General features: G+C 35.6%; 1 protein-coding gene across 1 annotated transcript in view; it reads left to right on the forward strand.

Annotated features, from left to right (window-relative positions):
• Positions 1 to 22,175, forward strand: part of LOC125060754 (protein spaetzle 3) — a 49,568-nt gene extending 27,393 nt beyond the window's left edge. Inside the window, exons 3-7 of the mRNA XM_047665797.1 lie at positions 1,548 to 1,669; positions 17,443 to 17,567; positions 18,339 to 18,560; positions 20,219 to 20,344; positions 21,031 to 22,175. Coding sequence (XP_047521753.1) covers positions 1,548 to 1,669; positions 17,443 to 17,567; positions 18,339 to 18,560; positions 20,219 to 20,344; positions 21,031 to 21,187 — 752 coding nt within the window. The 3' untranslated portion in view covers positions 21,188 to 22,175. The remainder of the gene's footprint in view (positions 1 to 1,547; positions 1,670 to 17,442; positions 17,568 to 18,338; positions 18,561 to 20,218; positions 20,345 to 21,030) is intronic.
• Positions 22,176 to 22,950: the final 775 nt, after the last annotated feature.

Genomic DNA, 22,950 nt, shown 5'->3' on the forward strand with positions numbered 1-22,950 from the left:
GCGAGGAAGTCATATTAGTATGTAAAAGTGTCAAACAGCGCGTAAACAATCAATTATTTTGATGACGTACTGATACACAAAATAAAAGCTGTTACTCAATGCGCAAGATTGCCATTCAAAAACTTTCATATTCGCACATCCTGGCTCTTCGCCATACGTTGCATAACACGAATCGAAGTACCAATAAAATACATGTAAATCACTTAAATATTCTAGTTCTTTGTTAAAAAAACGATGATTTCATAATTCAAGTCGCGCCCAGGTCCGCGCTGTTGAAACTATGATTCATCGAAATCTAGAACGAAAAATGAATGGGTGATTACAAAAACAATATGTTTGCGAACATTATTAACCAACTACATCATTACAATAATCCTAGGGCCGGAAGTTGGCCTCTAATGAATGTATACCATAATCAATTACACTGGCATAGTGCGGGTATGAAACATTTCATTGATTAATTTCTAAGCTACTTCCCTCACAAAGTTCGCCGTACACTTGCATGGACATAAAAATCAAATAACATTTATATTCGTGAAGATACCTTTTGCACTTTGAATACAAGAAATTAATTACCGATTAGTCTAACACTTCATGATAATAATAAATGTTATGATATTGTAAATATGAAAGTGTATTGTGTGATTATTAAGAGATGAAAACAAGTCGATGGACTCATAAAATAAAAAAATAATAATAAATGTGTACAAGTACAGACTTATTAAAATGTAATTAGTATTAGTAGTAACATTTTCCATTTTGAGTCACCACAATAATTATTTGAACTAAAACATTGTACAAGAGCAGTAGAGAACAATTACATTAGAAGCTGCAATATGGATCGTGTCGTGTCTGCCAAGGAGGCTACCAGTTTATGTCAAACTTTAAAAACGTTTGAAACAATTTCCCGTCTTTCAAAACGGGTGCTAACAGCTGATCAAACAGCTAGGCAAATGACTTGAATCGATGACGTTACATTACTTGCCTATGCAGTTCAATTCAATTTAGTTCACTTTCTTCCACCTACTCTAAACTGTCAATTAAGCGTCGGCACACAACAAATTTGTTGATGTTGTCTAAAGACACTAAGAGTAAGCGCAAGAACACTAATAAGTTGTAACTTTAAAAAAAATTAAATAAAGTTTTTCTTATGTCAGATCATTCAGCATTTTATTTCTGTCACATGATCAAACGAATGGCTTAAGCATTAGCCAGCCAGTTTATTAAATGTTGTAACAAATACTACGGCTGAATATAATTCAGGGTGCTAGCTAAATGGCGCTGTTTATTAAAGAGTCTAGGGTGTTGATTGAACGGCTAATTAAGTTGTATTGTTTTATTGTTATTTAAGTCGCTAAAAAACACACATTTAATTAGAAATAGTTTAATTATGTAATGATTACAATAAACCCCTTGGGTAGCGGTTAATAATGCTTGCCTATATTGACAGTTTTATCACGATAAATAGAAACCTGTAAATTCTGATAATGCTATTGCATATACCATATTTTAATAAGCAAAGTTAAATCCTAAGTTTCGTATTACAGGTGGTATACAGCCATCGGTGACGCCACTACAAGGACCCATTCTTCTACGCAATGGGACCGTCCCAGTGGTCCCGCTGACGTCATATCCCACGGTCAACAATGGTTCCTTTTATCAAATTCCTGTAAGTCAAAATCATTTACATTCTAACTTTACAAGTTTTGAGACTTGGTTTCTTACTTCAAGCCTGGTACACAAGCTGCACGTCGCTCATCTATCAGGAATGCTATGCTTGAACCCAAGAAACCGTCATATACTATAAGATCCCGCTATACAACGACCTTCACCGAGATGCTTATTTAATGAAACTTATTTTATATTTAATTTAATATGTCACTAAATATAATCCATATGGGTTGCCTAGCAAATTTCAGTCCAGAGTATTTTTAATTAATTTAAAAAAAATATAATTTTTTAAACATTTCACCAGTATGATTATTAGATAAATTCTATACCAATCGAAAGTATGAAGCACATAGAATATGCAAAAGTTAGGTTGTTTTTAATCAATTAATTATTTATGTGTATATTTTTTATGTGACACTAAAGTATATATACATCTTTAGTATAAAAGAAGGTTTTAGTGATACATATATAACACTACCCTGATTAAAAATATTGATTGAAAAAAGTTCAAAAAATTTACTACATGCAAATTATAAAAAAAAAAATTTTTTTTAATATTAATTAAACATACTCTGGACTGAAATTTGCTAGGCAACCCATATGGATTATATTTATTGACATATTAAATTAAATATAAAATAAGTTTCATTAAATAAGCATCTCGGTGAAGGTCGTTGTATAGCGGGATCTTAGACCAATAGACACACGGCCCGAAGAACCAATGGCCAATGGGAGTAAGACCGAGGAGCAAGAGTTGCGTTGGACAGCTTCCTACAAGTGACCTGTTGCGGCTGGATGGAAGGCGTTGGATGCAGAGCGCCGAAATACGGTCGTTCTGGAAATTTAGTGCACATGCCTATATTCAGCAGACAAGCAGAAACGGTAAAAAAAAATTTTGGTCGGCAAAAAATACCTGGCGTATCGAATCGACTATACGCCCGGTATATTTCAGAAGTAGTGTTTACAATTGTAAATCAACTAAGTGCTTTTACATTACTTTTTTAATTTACACAGAGGGATATAAATCACAATTTTATTGTATACTTTATCAACAATATTTAACGGTATTAAAATAAATCGCGAAGGTGGTAACCAAAATCTGATACTTAATAAATAAGGTCTATACAAGTTTGTCGTCATATATCATTGAATATCATTGGATACTAGCAAAACAGAAGATAAAGAAATATCGTGGGTCTATAATATAATAAAAAGTGGGTCGAAAATAAATCCTCACAAATTATTATATCTCATTACAGGAAAGGCTATCATTCCATACTTGAATCGGTATTATAAAACAAAATAAAATAAAAATAGCATTTATTCGAGTACACTATAACTACAGTAAAGCCTGATTCACGCTACACCGTGTCTCGACCGGGGCGTGCCCCGGGCGGGGCACGGTCTAACATTATTGATATACTTTTGTATGAAGTAATTCATGCCTGACCGTGGCTCGGCCGGGGCACGGCCGGGGCACGGCGTTGTAATGTCGGTGGGTATTGTTTCCCGGCTCCGGCACGGTCCGGCCCCGGCACGTCGTAACATGAACGTAGGCGCCCGGGCACCCAACGTCAAATCTTAGTGAGGTTGAATTTTTTCTATGTACGATAAATATGGCTTTTGAAATCTTGTAATTTTTTTGGTTAGATCTGATTTAATTTTTCAAGTAAATGAGTAAAGCATTCTTTAGATATTCTAAAATAACCATAAAACTTGCTCTCGTCGTATATTAATTCTTTGTAAAGTAAAGAAAATTCCCCTTCTGCTTCTCGCTTTCTCCAGGTTGGATGTACACCCGATCTTCTTTTAGTACTTTCGCTTCGTTTTTCTAATACTTCGTCATTGATGGCAATTGCAATAGCTGCCAATTCAAATTGTGAAAATTGCATAATTACTTAAGCGTCAAGTCTATCGACAGATGAAATCACTAGCTGACAAAAACAGATATAGTGGTGCAAGCACGTACGTGCGTACACCCAAACAGCCCGGTGTAACATGAATCAATGTCCAGGACGGCGCACGGTGGCCGTGTCCCGGCCGAGGCCCGGCCCGGTCGCGACACGGTGTAGCGTGAATCAGCCTTAAGTCCATGTCTTTAGAGTTTTAAACTTGTACTCGACCCACGATGGAGTGAAGGCCTCCTCCAGATTCTTCCTCCAGAATCGGTATTAATAAACAAAATATTTATTATTTTACCTATGACGATTTCTACATAATCTTTAGAAAACTAATTGTAAGTAACCCACCTAAAGGTGTAGATCGCTGACACATTGAAAAAACTAAAAAAAAAAAAAACTAGATATACAAAAAGGGTAGATTGTTAGGTGTTATTTTGTATCTCGCATTTAACCTCATTATTTATAAAAAAAGATTTTAACTCTTGAGAGGTAGGTTATGTAAACAAGTCATCTGTCCATAGACAAAACAAATGTTCGCCTCACGTACAATATAGACAAACATAATGATTGTTACACAATATTTGTACATAGAATTATCGCACCTACACTTATAAGGTCATAATGAATGAAGAAAACGCATAAGCTTAATAAACGACAATAAGTTCAAGAAAAACTTAAGATTAACGGAGGAATTATGAAAGTATACGGTCCTTGATCAGACTTCTGTAGTTTTTGGTACAGGTTAGTCAGGGGACAAAGTCAAAAAGAAATTTTGCAGAAAATGTGCAGAATCGGTATATGTCATTGACTTAACAGCGTCATTGAATTTATGATAAATAAGAACCCGCTGACTGATAACGTTTTTGCCTTTTTGAATAAAGCACCTTCTCTGTCCGCCAAATCAAAGGTCCACGGTTGCATTCTCGACGAAACAGTTATTGTGTACATATATAAGACGGACGAAGAAATATGTACCGTTGTGACCCTAAGGTCACTAAGATCCCTGTGTGTTTAAGGGGAACTTCATGAAAAAATACTTATAAATAAAAATAAAAAACAACATTCAACGATAGAAATATATATTTATATATTTTGCATTAAATCGTTAATTAAAATATAGATAATTAAGCAATGAATAATAATTAATTACTAGTTATAATGAACTATGGAGCCTGTTAACCTTCTTGAATTGGAAATTTACTTAAAAGTGCATAAAATTTCATAATTGCTCTTATTTAACAACTTTCCACATTCGATTATACCATTTATAATTTAATTGACCCGCTCTAAATACATAATGTATTCACAATTATCTACTTAATGGACAAACTATTTATAACAGCGACATATTACACAATTCTTTTAAATTTCTTTTGTGAAATTGACGGCAATAGAAAGAAGGGCCGCCATCTTGAAAAATCGGACTGACAATAACAATATAAGGCCGCCAATTTCAAAATCAGACAATAAAATGCCAAAACATGTTCCCGCGAATACTGACGATGATTTTTGACATAAGCACATTGCAGTAATTATTTACCTAACAAAAAAACACAATGTCAATGATGGGTGATATAAAAACAAAATTGGCGATGTCTTGTTTCTGAATCCTTCCTTAAATCAGTATCACAGACTACTTACAAGTGACGTTATGTTAATTTGCACCAGTTAAATATTTGTTTTGTTTATATTTATTTCAAAAATAAAAAGGGCTCTTTAATGCCAATTTCTAAAAGAGTTTTAGAGTGAAATTTCCGGAAATAATTTCTTAGTTTATGTCAAACTGTCAAAATCCGAAACACCATAATATAAGAAGTAATTAAATCCAGATAGTTTTCACTGCTCATGCCACATTCGATTACAAAGCATAATATAACATGGTACTTGAAAAATCAAAATATATAGTCACATTGCACCTTATCAAACAAAACTAATATTTTCCCTATAATACTAGCTCAGATTCTAAAGTGCCGCTTCTTACGTCCACTGTTCTACAAATAGGCTTATAAATTCAACGTTATTATAGTACATAATATTAATATAATCAAGATAGGCTCATTAAAGGTCATCAATCAACGCGGCACCATTAAAATTCTAATCATTTTATTTAACTACATTTTATTGTCCTTGTTTGTACTAACATATCAATTAGCGCTTATATGGAGTTTGCGGGTTTAAGTCATGAGAGAAACTCCACAGATATAGAGATAGTAGATCATTTTGAGAAAGGGAACATGCTCATTTAATTTGTAACAGATGTCGCGAGTTTTTCTGATGATTTTAAGTTTTAAATGTTTTAACCTTTTGGTATATGTTGCGTATTGTAATGCGTCCATATTTGGCTTTTTTTTAAATTTAACTGCTTTACCATGGAATCACTATTATTATCGATAATTATTCGCTCATTTATAGATCTAGCAACATCACCAAATCTAAAAAGTATTAACGGTTTTAAACTTTGATGTTTTTAATTTATAAGCTCTTTGACATAATGACAATGGCAGTTGACAGTAGCTCCATTTCTCCGACATATGTCATTTAATTTATGTTAAGTAAGGGTCTGTTTCTCAATGTACGTTCTACATAAGATCCAAATTAGCCATTTATAATTTATTGGTAGGATAAACACTACTGTTGCGTTTCACGACTGTCAGATAGCGCTATTCGTCACATAAAGTCCATCATAAGTTATGAGTCCGATTAAGTGTCAAATAGCACAATTTATCTTCCAAATACTTTATGTATTGCATAGCGATTTGGTACTTTATCCATACATTGTGAATCAGACCCTTAATAAAAAAATAACGATATTGTTATAAATAAATATGCTTTAACAAGACAAAAGGATAAATGGCCCTATTAGACCACTATCGCACTGCGTATTAACATTATGGTAGATCTCAGCTGCGTACAAAAGTATGGTAGCTCGAAAGCAGCAAATTTCAAAATGTATTAATATACTTTAAATAGGAATTTAGATACATCATTGAATAAGGTTCGACCGATGACTAAGATCGTTAAACATAAATCTAAATGAAAGGTGTAGGAGTTGTCAGGAAAACAAGAGCAATGTATACCAGACATTATTTTAGTATGACCAATGTTACAGTTTGAATAAAACATAGTGTTTAATATCGTAAAGAACTTATATGTCTATATACCCCCAAGGTAGAAGTGATATATATGAAACCTTTTCACAGGAATCTTTCGATGTTAACCAAATTAAATCTAGAAATGTGAAATTATTGTTTCTTTGTGTAATGTGTGGCTTAAAGATAACACAAAGAGATAATACGAATTGTAATACCTAAGACAGAGTTTAATATATACTAGCGATCTTTCAATATTTAATAAATCAACAAACAATGTTTTAATTGTTGAAGTCATTACTGATGCCTGTTGTTTATGTGGAGTTTATTTTATTGAAAGCCCTAAAAAAATATTCAGAATAAAATCAAATTCTGGTGGCTTAAATCTGTACTGAATTCGATTTCTGAATTAGTAAGCCTTACTTTGCCCCGTACCCAATCTGCATGACGGTTCAAACATAAAAATCTTGTCCAATATTAAAAAAATACACGTTGAATTACAATAAAAATTACACGCATAACCTCCTTCGGTTGTCGTTTAAAAACAAAGCATACATTCCAAAGTTTCAGTTGTGAAACGGTTTCACTCTTTCCTATACTATATTCCGTGTGAAGAACACAATTCACGTATAAAACATGTCACGTCACACGTCTTGAAGAAATTTATCTATATAATAGTTCTATATACTGTCGTGCGAGCTTATTATAATTGCGACAACGTAGGACCGCAGGAAACGATCTCCGCGCTTTAGTCACCGCGTGGGTTGTTGATAACGCGTACGTGAGTTATTTGTAGGCAATGCATAGGGCTAATGCAATAATCATAAGAGATATTAAAATACTATATTCGATTACACTAGCATTCGGAACATCTAGTCAAACACATTCTCCTAAATATGTCAGAATGGTTAATGGTTTAATGCAAGGTCCTAAACAAGGTACATAATGTTCACTTATCTATAAGCTACTAGCAGACTCGGCCAAGCGTTGCTGTGGCTAAGGTTTTTGTTATATTACTAAGTAGTAAACTATTCAAGGTAGGAGATCACCAGTCATGGAGACCACCATGCTTTTTTGGTGGTTATGCCAAAAAAATTTAGCTTATTTGAAACGTTGGGACTTTCAACACAGCGCCATCTGTTAAAATTGTGATTGTCAAATAATAAACAAATAATTTGTAATAAAATAATATTGCGGGTGTAAATTAAGATGTTAGCTATCCTATCTTTCAAGTTAGATCAAACTACACACGGTGTGCAAATTTGATAGAAATCGGTTACCTAAGTAGTTTAGGAGTCCATAGACTGAGATGGACTCAGTCCGGAATACTATTATTAAATTTTAATTTAGGTATAACAATATATCCTGACAATAATCCACTTTTACGTTAGGATGGAAACGTATCGTGGTTTTGTTAGTGCGGACAACGTTTGTTTTATCGACTTTTAGGAAGGTTATTAAACCTATAAACAGCTCAATTATGCATATACTTAAAACATTTATCTTAATTAGTCGTATAAAATTTTATCGTTACGTCTATAGCGAAGTTTATGAATAAGACCGGAAGAAAATAAGGATGTTTCATGCGTATGCAGAAATTTATCAAATTTTATTAACAATTTATTTTTTGTCCGAAGTTTTAAACTGTTCTCGCCTTGACTATATTGTCTATAATCTTTAAAACAAGTATTAAATGAGGCATTTTTGAATGACTGTCGAATTTGAGTGACAAAATGTTCTGAAAGCGGTTAATAGAATTTAGGAATAAATTAATTAGTAATTTTAGTGCTTAGTGAAAATGAGTTTATACTTATCAAGTTTTGACATAACAAGTAAGTGGCATCCCTATATATAATATATTTTGCTCATGCTACTGTCACATTTAGATCGTTCACCTTGTTTAGCCACCTCTGAAGTAACCTTTAAAGCCTTAAGAGGTTTAAACAGTAGCGTTTGACGACTTGCGGGCCTTGAACTATAATATTTCGTTTAAAACAATATTAACATACAATTTTATTAGTATTTTTTTTTTTATTGATATTGGCTTATTATTATAGGAAGGTAATGTTTTGTGGAACGCAGGAAACATCGTATTATTTCTTTATTTATACTTGCTATTATTAACATACAATTTCTTGTTGAAATTTAATCATATTTGAGTTTAACAAACTAGAACTAATTCACATGAACCCGAATCCTTGAGCCATCAACGCATTCTAAACAACATAACATTCACTAGTTCTTAGTTTATGTGAACGAATATGTTAAAACTATATATGACACGGACAATATTTTAACAAATTATTCTGCTAGTGATTAAGCGAAAATCAACTAAAAAAAACATATAACAATTCGAAGCAGAAAACATTTGTATCAGCTATAAATTTAAGCTCATGGCTGGTACTGAGTCCTTTTTTTAACGCTGGTGCGTGTACGCATTCCCTGTACTAAAAGCAGTACCACGTGGGAGTCAACTTAATCCAGTCATTCTTCTACTCAGAGAACCGGGAGCTACCCACTTAAACCACCTTGGGTAGTACAAAAACGACCGCATCAAAGAGGTTGCAAACGACTCTGCAGCTGTGCTAGTCCTGGGATCCAGTAATTAGAGCTTAGAAGAGTTTAAAAACACAATGATAATAATTCATAATTTATTTATTTTCTCATATATTTCAACTTAATTCTTGCTTCGACGGTTGAAGTATAATCCAGATCTAACATCCCAAGTGACACTCATATAGGGTGTCATTTCGGATGAAATTTAAGCTTAAAATTCGATTTGGCACAAATATGATGGATTTTTTTCTTTGTGCATGCATTGAACCTTGGTACCAAATGTCAAATTTCTAACTCATCTAGAAGCGTGCTAAATTAAATTTAAATTAATTTATATTTTTATTATTTATATTGGTTAAACTTATGAACATCAATATAAAAAAGATAGGTGTGGTTAGGTTAATTATGCGAATTTTTAAACATAATTTACAATTTCGCAGAGCTTTGTTTTGCAATAAGTTATCATTTATATTTCGCTTTAAATCAAATATAGTTTGTAAGAATTCCATTAGTTAGTAATAGTTATTAAGTAAAAAGTTGTTGTTTTGATGAAGTTATTTTTTGTTTTATCTAGATATAAGGTTTTATCGTAATCCCCGTTGGAAAACATTGTTTTTTTTAAATAAATAATTTACTCTATAGCTAAATTATTTACAGACAGGGCTGCTTTAAATAAACATTTATTCTCTTTATTAACTCGGCTGGAGACGCGCGTGTAGATTCATACACAGTGCAACTCCAGTTGAAAATCCATAAGATCGCTAATATAAACTATTTAAAATGCATGTCGCGTGTTTGCAAAACTTCGCAGTATTTAAAACAGAGACACCTGGACATTGTGTGTGCCAAGGTTGTTTCGAAATAGCATTCTAATATTCTAAAATTCTTGTTAGTCACCCCTAAAAATATGTATTTATTATATTCATATTAATGATCATGAAAAAGACCCAGAAATCTGAGGCCAAGACCTAGGTTGTAGCGATATTTATATTTTTTAATTCAAATGAAATCCGTGAGGACATTGTAAGTTTATTTTGTTTAATAATAATTTTTACATTCTTTGAAAAATTTATGATGTTTAAACCACAACAGCTTTGCGTAATGTGTTTTAGGAATATTGAATTATTAACCCCAATCTGTGGTTAAGTATAATATTAGGGAAAACAACAACCTTAATTAGAAACAAATAATTTGGTTTCATTATTTTCTATCTTCTTCTTGAAGTGCCTCTCCACTACTGGAGGTTGGCGGTCAGCTCGTCAAACTCCTTCTTATTTTTCGCCAAGCGCATCAGCTGTTCTACGCTGGCCACTCCCGTCCATTCTCTAATATTGCGGAGCCACGACTTCCTCCTTCTGCCAGCGCGTCTTTTCCCCTCGACCTTGCCCATCATGATTACTTGAAGAAGTCGGTAGCGTTCGTGTCGAAACACATGTCCCAAGTAACTTATCTTCTTCTTTTTAATGCTCAACGTGAGTTCTCGGGATCGTTTGACGCGCCTTAGAACTTCTTCGTTCGTGACTCTATGGACCCAGCTTATCCTCAGCATTCTTCGGTAACACCACATTTCAAAGGCGTCAAGTTTCTTAATGGTTGCCTCCTTCAAGGTCCAAGCCTCGCAACCATACATTACAACTGGCCAGATGTAACATTGAAGCATCCTACTTCGGAGGTGCAGACTGATGTCCTTGTTGCAAAGTACCTTTCTCATTTTGTTGAAGGAAGCACGGGCAACTTCTATTCGGGTCTTCACTTCATTTTCAGACTCCCATGCTTCGGTCAGCCATGTGCCTAGGTACTTGTATTTATTAACTCTCTCTAAAGTAGTACCTGCCACCGAGATTGTTGGGTTTAAGTCTTCTCTTCTGCTAATCACCATATACTTGGTTTTGGCGAGGTTCATTGATAGCCCCGCTCTTTTGCTGCACTCATAGACGTGGTCAACTATACTCTGTAGATCTTCAGGTGTTGTTGCTATAAGAGTGGTATCATCGGCGTATCTCAAGTTGTTAATTATTTGCCCATTGATCTTGATACCCCACTCTTTGCCTTCCAGTGCTTCAGAGATAATTGCTTCTGAATACAGATTAAATAGAAGCGGGGACAGAATGCACCCTTGCCTGACTCCTCGACAGATTGAAATTAGTTCGGTTTCATCACCGTCCACTCTCACCGTGCTGGTTTGATTCCAGTAGAGGTTTTGTATTATCCTCATATCCCTGCCATCAATTCCGACTTCTTGCAGACGACGCATAAGTACCTCGTGTTTGACACGGTCAAAGGCCTTTTCGTAATCAACAAAACATATAATGACGTCTGTCTGTAAGTCTCGACATTTTTGAACAAGCACATTCAATGAGAACAAGGCTTCTCTGGTTCCTACTCCAGATCTGAACCCGAACTGGCTCTCCGAAATTTGTGCATCGCATTTGCCTCTAATCCTCTCATGTATAATCGAGAGAAAAAGTTTTAAGACCTGACTCATCAGACTTATTGTGCGATATTCTGTGCATTTCTTAGCCGTAGGTTTCTTCGGGAGGGTGATGAACGTTGAATTTAACCAATCCTTCGGCATAATCCCCGTTGCATAAATACAGTTGAAGAAGTTGGTTAACGCATCCACAAGGTGTTCCTCTAATAGTTGGAGAATCTCCACATGAATTTGATCTGGACCTGGAGATTTTCCAGTTTTGGCTCTCTTTGGAGCTTTTACTACCTCTACTCTCAATATAGGAGGTCCAGTTTCATTTCCTGGTGTTACTGTGATTCTTCTAGTTGCATCTGCGAATATGTCTTCAACATAGAGTTTCCAAGTAGATTTCTTGCTCTCTACGTCTAATAATACATTACCACTATCATCCACTAACGTATTCCGGTTTGTCCTTTTCCGCAATCCAGCCATCTCTTTGATCTCTTTGTGTAAGTTAAAGCTGTCATGTTTGGCGTTGAGCTCTTCCAACCTAACACATTTGTCCTCATAAAATTTTGACCTAGCTGCTCGAATTTTCCTCCTGATTAACTTATTTAGGGCATTGTATGCGTGTGGATCGAATTGTTTAATCAGTCGTCTTTCTTCCATGAGGTCTAAGATTTCATCTTCCATCCACTGTTGTCTTTTGTTATATTGCGTCTGACCCAAAATAGTTTCATTAATATCGGTAATGGTTCTAACTAGAGCATGATTCACTTCTTCTACAGATGCAGTTGTATTAAAATTTTCTTCAGCCCAGCGGTTTATAGCCTTGGAGACTTTTACTCTTTTATCCGGATGTTTGATACTGCGTATATCCGGACGACAGATGATTTTAGTCTTTCTTAGTTTTTTCAGGTTACAGCACATTTTAACTATAACGGGGTTGTGGTCAGAGTTGATATCAGCACCAGGATAGGTTTGAGCACTTTTAATCGAATTTTTGAAACGACTATTTATCGCTATGTAATCTATCTGGTTGCGAACTATGTGATCTGGTGTATGCGCTGGTGAGGTCCATGTGTAGAGCCTCCTTGGGTGATGTTTGAACAGGGTGTTCGTGACTACGAGTTCATGTTCTTGACAGAACTCAATGAGCGCTTCGCCCCGTTCATTTCTTACCCCTAATCCATAAGGTCCGATCACTCCTGGTACCTCCCCTGCACCCACCTTTGCGTTTAGATCTCCCATTATAATATTTATGTCATGTTTCTTCGTGTATTGTAAAAGATTCCTAACTTCCGCGTAAAATACATCCAACTCGTTCTGGGGTTTGTCGGCTGTCGGGGCATACACTTGTATGATATTTATGTTCTGCGGTTTAGCTTCCAGACGTAACAGCATACTTCGGTTGGAATGTGGTATGAAACCGCGAACGGCTTGAGCAGTTTCTTTGGTGAGCAGGACTGCCACTCCATAAGGTTCGGTTGAGCCATTTTTACCCGAGTAGTACAGTACTTCGCCCTCTGTGGTCTTGTATCGATCGTTTCCTGGCCATTTAGTATCACTAATACCCAACACCCCAATTTCTAGGCGCCTCATTTCTTTGATGACATTATGTAGTTTCCCATGCTGTTTAAGACTCCTTACGTTCCATGTTCCAATTTTTAGCCTGTGTCGTTGTTTTTGTTCGTGATCCCCTCCGGAGATTCTTCGCACCCCTGACCCATTTAAAGGACGCCGGAGACTCAGGGCCGTGGCTATATTTGTGCTATCCATGCTTAATGATCAGAGCTGATCAACTAGGGAGTATTATGACGGTGGTTTCCCGTTGCCTTCCGTCATCGCAGATTACCGCCGTACCGCCATCCTAGCTCCGCCGGTAATTCTCGATATGAGCCCATCTCTGGCCTCGATATCGTACTGGCCCTACTGCTGCCTAGCGCCAGGCTGTCGTATTAAGCTCCTACAGCTGAGCTTGCCTCTTCCGCCGATGTCACCGATGTGATCTTCTAGATCTACGCCTTCACCGCCGTTAAGGTCTTCACCTGCAACCCTAGGCAGGGGACCACGTTATACCCCGTGGTGCTGGGTCCTTCCCTGAACTCGGCCATTGAGATGTCCCGAACCTACTAGAACACTCAATGCCCACCCCCGCGGCTTGGACGCGAAAGAGAAGAATTACTCAAGTGGCCGCCAGAGAACGTGGATCTGGTGACCCTTGAGCCGGGTTAACGGTTTTGTATGTTACCAAAACCGAAGGCATTTCTATGCAAATTTTTTTATTATTTTCTATGCAAATTATAAATAGGGGAAAAGGGGGTAGTGGGAGTCACTTAACCAAGTTATAGACACACAATTTTTATTTTTATCAACTTTTAAAGTATTTTAATCATTACACTATCAGTCTCAGACAGTTTCATTACCTTTGGAGTCATATAAGGCTTGATAAAAGGCATTAAAGTAGACATTTTACTTAATTTTAGATATATGTACTTGTTTACATAATATTATTGTTAAGTGATTGATAATAATGGTTAAATATTTTCGAATATGCTATACCTACTAAGTTTACAAGTACGAGGATCACAGAAACCTATAGGCATGAGAAACACGTAAAAAACAACCCGTGGCAAATTATGCAATTAGCAATCCATCGAATGTCGTAGTTCATTGGATACAGGCTGCCAATACGCTCCGATTTTATAGTCGCATTGTAATTACAAACGAACCTAATTTAATTTACTCTAAGTGGGATGGAGGGCGTCCACAATGCTTCGCTGTCGTGTTCTTCCTTGACCCATACACTTAACTAACTTGGAACCACGTGGTCAGACTACGTCAGTTAAGTGCGTGGCTCATGCCTCGGCCACAACTGAGCGCTGCCGGGATTATTTAGAGCGGTCACGTTTTCTTTTTCCTTGGAAAGTTCCAGCTTGTGACTGTTGGCTCCGTTCGAAGAGTGTGTCCGACCTATCTCCACTTGTGACAGTCTGATGGTCGATTGGCGTTTCCCAGCACCGTTGTAGTTGTTCCTTAGGAATCTTCTCGTGCCAGAAAATTCCCAGGACCTGTCTCCGGCACCGGTTGACAAAGACCTGGAATCGTTACGGTTGCGGCTTACCACATTACATATATAGCAAAAACCTCTTTACGTTATAAAGATTTTAATTTCACCCCACACGTGAGTTTTTAGAGTTCTATATGGGGCGCAGTTGTGCGAAGGTGGCTCTAGCTTATGTCTACCCGAGAAGAAATATTCTTCACCAGTTCCACCAGACTCTGATACCTTAGATTTGTAGGATGTCTTAGTTCATTTCCCGGCAAAATTGCCTTAGATAGAAACAGAAGACAGTGATGGTAGCTATCACCACACTGACCTACATACCTTTATAGTTAATTTACTCAGATATCTGATTCTGTTGTATCAACAACTTGTTTTGATTTTCAAGTAAGATCAGTCCTTTATGCTTAATATATTTCATCTATTTTGTGTCTTAAGGTGATATTCAGAAACGAGATGTTTATTCACTAGCATCATTCACCACCACACCTACTCTACCATATTGATTATATACTACTTTTTTTCAGTTTGAAGGCACAACAAACTGCTCAATTTAACACTATTTCTTTACATTATAATGTTTAAATATCTTATAAGGTTATTGACATCGCGTTCAAATCAAAATCGCTCAATACGGTGAAAAAATTTGCAATGAATCATAGTAAATCTTCATAACGTAGATTCCAGATTCGTTTAGATGACATTCTATTTGCATTTTCATTTATATTCTATACTCGTGTGTGGCATCCGCTGTTTGAATATATCGTTATTTTTACGAACATAAGGTAATGTAAATTATATCGCCATTATAGTTAAAACAAATGGCATAAATTAGACTACCTGAGTATGATTCCCGCCGAAAAAATATTCTAGTTTAAAATTTTTACCAATCCGTTCAGTTTAAACAAAACTGTACGTCCAAAATTGGAATAAAATCAGTATTTTCTTTAAATTAAGTTCATATCTGAGACCTACTCTAACTTCCAATCGTTGACAGCTCAGTTCGGGCTTTTTTGGCGAGCATTTACGTATCACCTCAACGTCCGTCGTTCCACAACTGAGCGTTTTCTAAGGCAGTTTTTGACGCGCACCACCACTTTGTGGAACTAGCAGCCCACTGAGGTATTTCCGAACCAATTCGACTTAGGGTCCTTCAAGAAAAGAGCGTACCAATTCTTGAAAGGCTGGCAACGCACTTGCGAGCCTTCGCAGTGAGAGTGTCCATTGGCGGTGTCCAGTGTCCATCCACTTAACATCAGATGATCCTCCTGCCCGTTTGCCTCCTATTACATAAAAATAAAAAAATGCTCGGCCAGAGTGGGTTTTCCCCGCGACTAACCTTCCCCGGTAGGGAGTTTTTTACTCTAATCTGAATTTCCAATAGTGACCGCGGTAGTTATAGTTGTATGCAAGTTCGATGTTGTTATCCCAGTATCAGTAGCGCTGATGTCGCAATCTTGGATTTCGCAGAAAAAAAATCATTATTGAGATCGAGATCCCTGTCGAGATAGTTTTTGTAGGTAAAATATGTGTGTGTGTACGTGAATAGTAAATTAATAATAATATTTCTGCGTATTTTTCTTGTATTTAAAATCGCAATCGTATTATAAGCCTTATATTGGCAACACCGGATGGTTACAAGCGAAGTAACACAAAGTACATAGAAAAACCTCTTTTCGGCAGCATCCCGTTTTGTATCACATCAGTGAACAGATAATTATCGCACTTTGCAACCGTTGGTCGTGTTTCTAATTTGGCATGGATTTTTATTGTTACGTGAGTTGAATCTATTTTATATTCTTTAAGCCATTTTACTATGTTTAAGTTTTAATATTTAAATGCTAACGTTATTTTAAATTAAACCCCTCATTGGTACTTTACATATTATGTACATATTTTTATTAAAAAAGTGTTTTTTTGTTATTAATGTTTTTCATGTATAGAACGGTCTGTTAGTATGTGTAGTTAGTATGTATTTAACAAAGGGTGAAAGTGAAAATAAAAGCCTATAATTTTGTAACATTTGGAGTAGACGTGAGGTAGTACCTATTTAGATAATGATTTAAGTCTAATTTAAACCAGATAAGACCATAAAAAAGCGCCAGAATCGCGTTTTTTTTTGTAACAAGAATTATAATTCATTATTCTATACTTAATAATGTAATCTTTTTGCAAAGTTATACAACCTTCAATGAAAGAAGCTAAGTACAATGCTATATATTTTTTATTTCTAGAGAAAAACTGTGCGCGTACGCTCATTCTATTTGTGTTTATGTTACTATCTGTTATTACACAATATAAATAACTACTGTTATATCATTATAAAAAAATATATAATTCTCGAATGATGATAAAGTTAAACTTTATATAATATGCGGCAGCTGTATGGTATATTACCTTTTCTATTTGTGGCAGCGCCTCAGCGCATGCGCAAATGATAAGTAGGTACTCTGTTTTGGCGCAATTTCTATTTTCTAAACATTATTTTAGAAGTTGAGGAAAATTTTAATTTATATTTATCTCATATAGAGTTAAGACAATTTGACTATTAAATGTTTAAATTGCAACATCGAGAGTATGTAGGTACATAAAAAATGGATTACTACTTACTTCCTTTCCGGAAATACTACGTAGGTATAAATTAATGCAATCCTTTCAAAAAATATATGCCCTTTTGTCTAATGCCAGCGATATAAAAAAAATACATTTAGTTTCATACTATTTGATAATGATTAAATATTAAATTTTCAGATCCTATGGACAGCTTTGTCAGTGGCGCTGGGTTACGAGCTTCAGGGCCAAATAATCAGAGGTGTGCCATGTGTGAAAAGAAATTTCCAACTTTACTGTCCAACGGCTGGCAACACATATCCCTTGTAAGTAAGCCAATGGACTAGCATCCAGGATATGGAAATAAAAATCTAAGTTTATTTAATTCTACAATTATAAACATTTCCCTGTATTAGTGATCTTCCTTCTGTGCAAAAGTGGTAGATTTTTGGGTCTATGTCATTAAACACACCAGGAGCTTGAGACAAAATCACTTTACGACAGGCGTGACTTACTACTGGCACAGGAATTTGTATGAAAATGACACTAGCTCACGCTTTATCACGTGACCGTTCGCCTGTCGCAAAGTGATTTTGTCTTAAGACTCAGTATTCTTACTCTGTCTCTTCCAATATCGTTAAAAACGTCGGGATCAGTTGGAAGTTACAGAGTATACAATAATATAATAATAACTGCTTTATTTTCTTCCATATGACATTTGAAACAAACAATACGATTACAGTTAAGAAGGACTGGTTTCCAAGCTAGGTAAGAATCTGTGATATGGATAACCAGGCTTCCATTCCACAGCAAAGTCAGAGTCATAAAAAGTACATAAATGAGTAGGCAAACAAATTAAAAGTTAAAAAAAAAACAGTCAACTTGATTACTACAGAAATAAAGTTGTATGGGTGTATTTGAGGGTGTGTGTATGAATGAGTGTGTGTGTGAATGAGTGTGTGTGTATTTTTACTATTTATTTTGAAGACAAGAACGAAAGGTCGCATGCTTAACCACTAGGCCAGCGCTGCTCAGCATCAAATAAATATCTTCTAAATACAGTCATTATTAACCATATATTTTCTCCATTTTTCCAGAGATAAAATTGAAACATTCATAGACGAGAATAAAGCTCTAATAAAACGTATGTACGGGTCGTTTGCAATGCCCAGCGGTGCCCGGGTTAGAAGAGCACCGGGTGTTCCGGATATGCACGCAGGGATACCGGATACACACTCGGGTGACTCGTATTTCAGACGACACGTTCGACAGGCAAAGCCGAAACTACCGGATGCCCAGGCTGTTAATAGTACTGGCAGGTAAGATTAAATCCCGATCATGATGTGAAACTCGATTTTGACATAATACTCGAACAGTTAGAGATTTCAACTAGTTGCAAACAGCCACTTTCTGAGCCGCTTCTTCCCATGCAGTTGCGTAGAGATTTTGGGTGTCTCTGTATCTACCGCATTTACCTACGGTGAAGAGCGTAAAGAGGAGTGGTTCGGATTAATACCTGCAGCTGAGTTTCATCATTGGACGTCGAGGCAGAATATGAAACTTCACCAATCACCTCGACGTCCGTCGTTCCTGAACTGAACGTTTTTAAGGCGTTATTTGCCGCTCACTAACGCTATGCAGAAGCACTACAACTTTAATTCGAGAAAAGTGCACACCAATTCATAAAAGGCCGGCAAACACGGGCAGTAGTATCACTTAACATCAAGTGATTGTTGATGTTAAGTGATACTACCGCTGTTCTATAAAAAATGTTTTTGTATCTCGTAATCCTAAGACCTACAACGCACTAGCGGCTGGCCGCAATGCGGTGTGCCGCTGCGGCGGGCCGCACATCGATTATTATATGAAACCGCACGATAACAACGCACTGACTTGCGGTCAACCGTCAACCGCTCCGGTTGATCAGGAGCTCCGGCGAGCCGCACCGGTTGAAAGATGCGGCGCGCCGCGTCCCCTCCACGCACTCGGCGCGGTTAGCCGTCCTACCTACGTCATCACATATAATTATTTAACAAATGTAAACAAAATATTGTAAACCTATTTTAAAGGAGTAAAAAATAAAAAAATAAAATATGTTTATTATGGAACATAAGATACATGTATCACTTATTCCACGTCATTAAATTTGAATTTGTAATATTTCAAGAAGCACTGACGAGTGACGATTGCGGCAGACCGCAATAGGACCGCAATAGGGACGGTTAGCCGGAATACGGCAGGCCGCTACGGCGGACCGTATATACCGCGGCCCGCCGCAGCGGCACACCGCATTGCGGCCAGCCGCTAGTGCGTTGTAGGCCTAAGTCCGAACTCCGATAACACTGCTACAGTTATTGAACTAAATATGAGATTGGATGTAGAGTGCAGACCCTCAATTATTTTAACTCTCTATCACTTTGGAAGCTGCTATATTAGTAGGGAAATGAACAATAGTAGAATTTACTCTCGATGTCGCTATTAAAATTGAATTCTAGATTTGAAGTATGTACAGCGATATTTACAACGCTATCATAGTCGAGACTAGTGCTAGCTGTGTCTTACGTATGTCAAAAACGTATTGGTTTACTCTCTAGTGTTGACATAAGTGCATTTTAGTTTTTTACTAATTTTGGTTAAATTTATAATGGTTAAATACAAAGGCTCATTTGTGATAAAAGTAATACGTAATTAGGTATTCGTATCAGACGTATTGCTATGATATGGACTGACTTTTTATGACATAACAGAGGCCTCCCACGCAGTTGCTATACTTTTGGCCGTTATTAGGCGGGTTCAGAATCATATAATTTGACGATTTTCGACCGTGGCACTATGGCACATGCTTTTGGTCGTAGGCTCTCGTACTATAAGCATTCCATTATGTTAAAAACAGACAATCAATCATTTAAAGCTGTGAAAAATAAAAATATGAGAAGATTTTACTTGTTTTCGTAACAAACTTCCATTTGCATTTCAGAATAGACGCGTGCGAAAGCAAAACTGAAATCATGACTCCATACTGGGCGCTCAATTCGGCCCGGAAATTGCGAGCCATTGTAAACACCATGCATTTTGAACAAGCGATACATCAGGAAGTGTGCAGGTATTATAAGATTTTTTTTTTTTTTTTTTTAATATTATGGCAACAGCTTCAACTTATAAGATTTTTTATCCCATTCATTGACCAAAAAGGTTAGTTGGTTTCCTAGGTTTTATAAGTGATTTAAATTTGAAATGTGGATATTGTAAGTAAATTAAAAATTCAATCAATTATGAACAGTATAAAAACATTACTGGCTGCCAAAGATTAAAAATATAAAATTCTGAGAGTCAAAACGCGAGAAGAGCGTTTTCTTTTTAGTATTCAAATTCTGATTTAAGATAGGATTACTGAAAGATATTCTGCCTCAAGTGCGAGAATAGTGAGTTGCACTAAATATTTTTCTCAAAGACCACCTGTAAGAGTAGAGTTAAATGATATATTTTTATATTACTTTGTTTTTGAATACAAAAGCGAAGTAGGTCGACACTGGATTATAAATTACTGTTATCAACAATCTACTTAATATTAAAGTTTATAATAACCGGCTAATTGTTTTAATTTCAAATTAAAAAATCTTATTCTAGTATATTAAGATTTAATTTTTATTATTGCTAGATATTATTCAACATTCTAGCGAGCGCGATATGGAGTGGGCAAGTTTTTGGATTTGTTTCACTGTTTCTTTATATACAATAGATGTTAAAGCAATAATTGAACTCATCAATAATCTAACTCCATATTTTCAGCAAACAATCTACGTCAAGATGTTCAGGCGATTGTGGATGCGAGCAGAAATACAAATGGCACAGACTGCTCGCGTATGACCCAAGCGACGATTGTGCTGGAATCTTCATGGACTGGTTTCTATTTCCCTCTTGTTGTGTATGTCGATGTAAACCATAATTACTATTTTAGTGTTTGAACAAATTCAATGTTTGATAATAAACTTATGAAGTGTATAAAATAATAAAGCGATTATAAGTAACTTTATATTGGTTATTGGACGCTAATTTATATTTGTGTTAACGAATTTATACGATTGGGCAGTCTTACGGCATCAAATTCAGATTATTTCATATACCCAATCACTGCGGAGAGAAAAATTATATACTTAATTTAGTACTTTAATTTATTTCATATTAAATATCTCATTTCTATCGAATTTAATGGTATACTTAACAGTTTTGTCTACATAAGAAAAGGTAATTGCACTGTAGCGTCCTCAAATTCCACGAGATTTCTTTTTGAGCACACACTATAAAATTGTCAGTACTCAGACTAGGTAGGTACTCACTACACAAATTGTTTCTATTGTAAATGATTGATATTTACAATAACTTTGCAAATACATACCTATTATCTACTTGTGATTTCGAAATACATTGATAAATTGTAATTAAGATTATTAATAGTCAAGTGGTATTCTATGTTCCATTTTATCTCAATGTTATGTTTAAATGTAATTTTATAAGTATTAATTTGAATTTAAATGATTTATTTTGTGATCCTTAAAAGTATACCTATTTTTAGTGTTCATTAGGTTTATTTTAAATATAATGTTATGTTTAACAGAATTTTTAATATCAACAAATTATTGCAAGATATTTTACAAATAAAACAATTGGTATTAATAAACATTAATAGAAGGCTATTCTTGGGATTATAATTGTAAGTAAAGATAATATTTAAGGTACAATATCTTGTAATTTATTTGGTTAAAAATTGTCCATGCTACAAATGTATAGCTGTAAAAATTGTCAATATTTTTTTTTTCTGAATAAATAATACAAAGTATACACTGTAATTTGTTTAGATCCTTCAGCTTCTCTCAAGGCTTCATATCTTCTCAATCTCACATCTCTGGTGTTTAATAAATGGCTTTAGTTTGGAAGTGATATTTTATCTTAGCTGACCGGGAAAACTTTTTTTTGCTATGTACATATATTATTTATATTATGAAACATTTTTTAGTTTAATAAAAATAACTTTTTTGACGACTCATTGGTCTAGTGGTTAGTACCCCTAGTATGTATATCCGTTGCCTAGTAACCATAACACAAGCTTCACCAGCTTAGCATGGGACTCGGTCAATTGGTGTGAATTGTCTTTAAAAAAAAAACTATCTACTATAATAAAAAGTAGGGGCTAATTGTAGAGGGGTAAAAATTAAGGGTTGTATGTATTTTTGTATGCTGTACCATAAAAAATTTTTTTTTTTGGGTTGAAACCCCTTATCACAAAGGGGTTTGAAAGGGGGCGTCCATAAATTACGTGAGGTGTTTTTTTTAATTTTCTGTACCTCCCTCCCCCCCTGGTGAGATGTCGTGAGATTTTATTCAACCCCCTCCCCCATCCCCCAATCTCACGTGAGATTTTTCAAAATCTGGGTTTCTTACGTAGACGCGTTGGATTGTTATTGAAAAAAGAAAAAAAAAATTGCTTCGTGCTTTTATTTACGACTAAAACAAAATAAGTGAAATGTTGAGCGTTTAGATATGAGTTAGCGGGAAGTTGCAGAGATGGCCTTTAGGGTCAACCGTTTTCCTAATTTTTTTTTTCAATCAGAAAAAAAATTGCGTGATATTTGCCGAGACCCCCCCTCTCTCCAACGTAAGATTAAATGAGATTTGACTCGACCCCTTCCCCCCCTTAAACACCTCACGTAA

Source organism: Pieris napi, chromosome 22 (genome assembly GCF_905475465.1).
Source record: "Pieris napi chromosome 22, ilPieNapi1.2, whole genome shotgun sequence".
Lineage (NCBI taxonomy): Eukaryota > Metazoa > Arthropoda > Insecta > Lepidoptera > Pieridae > Pieris > Pieris napi.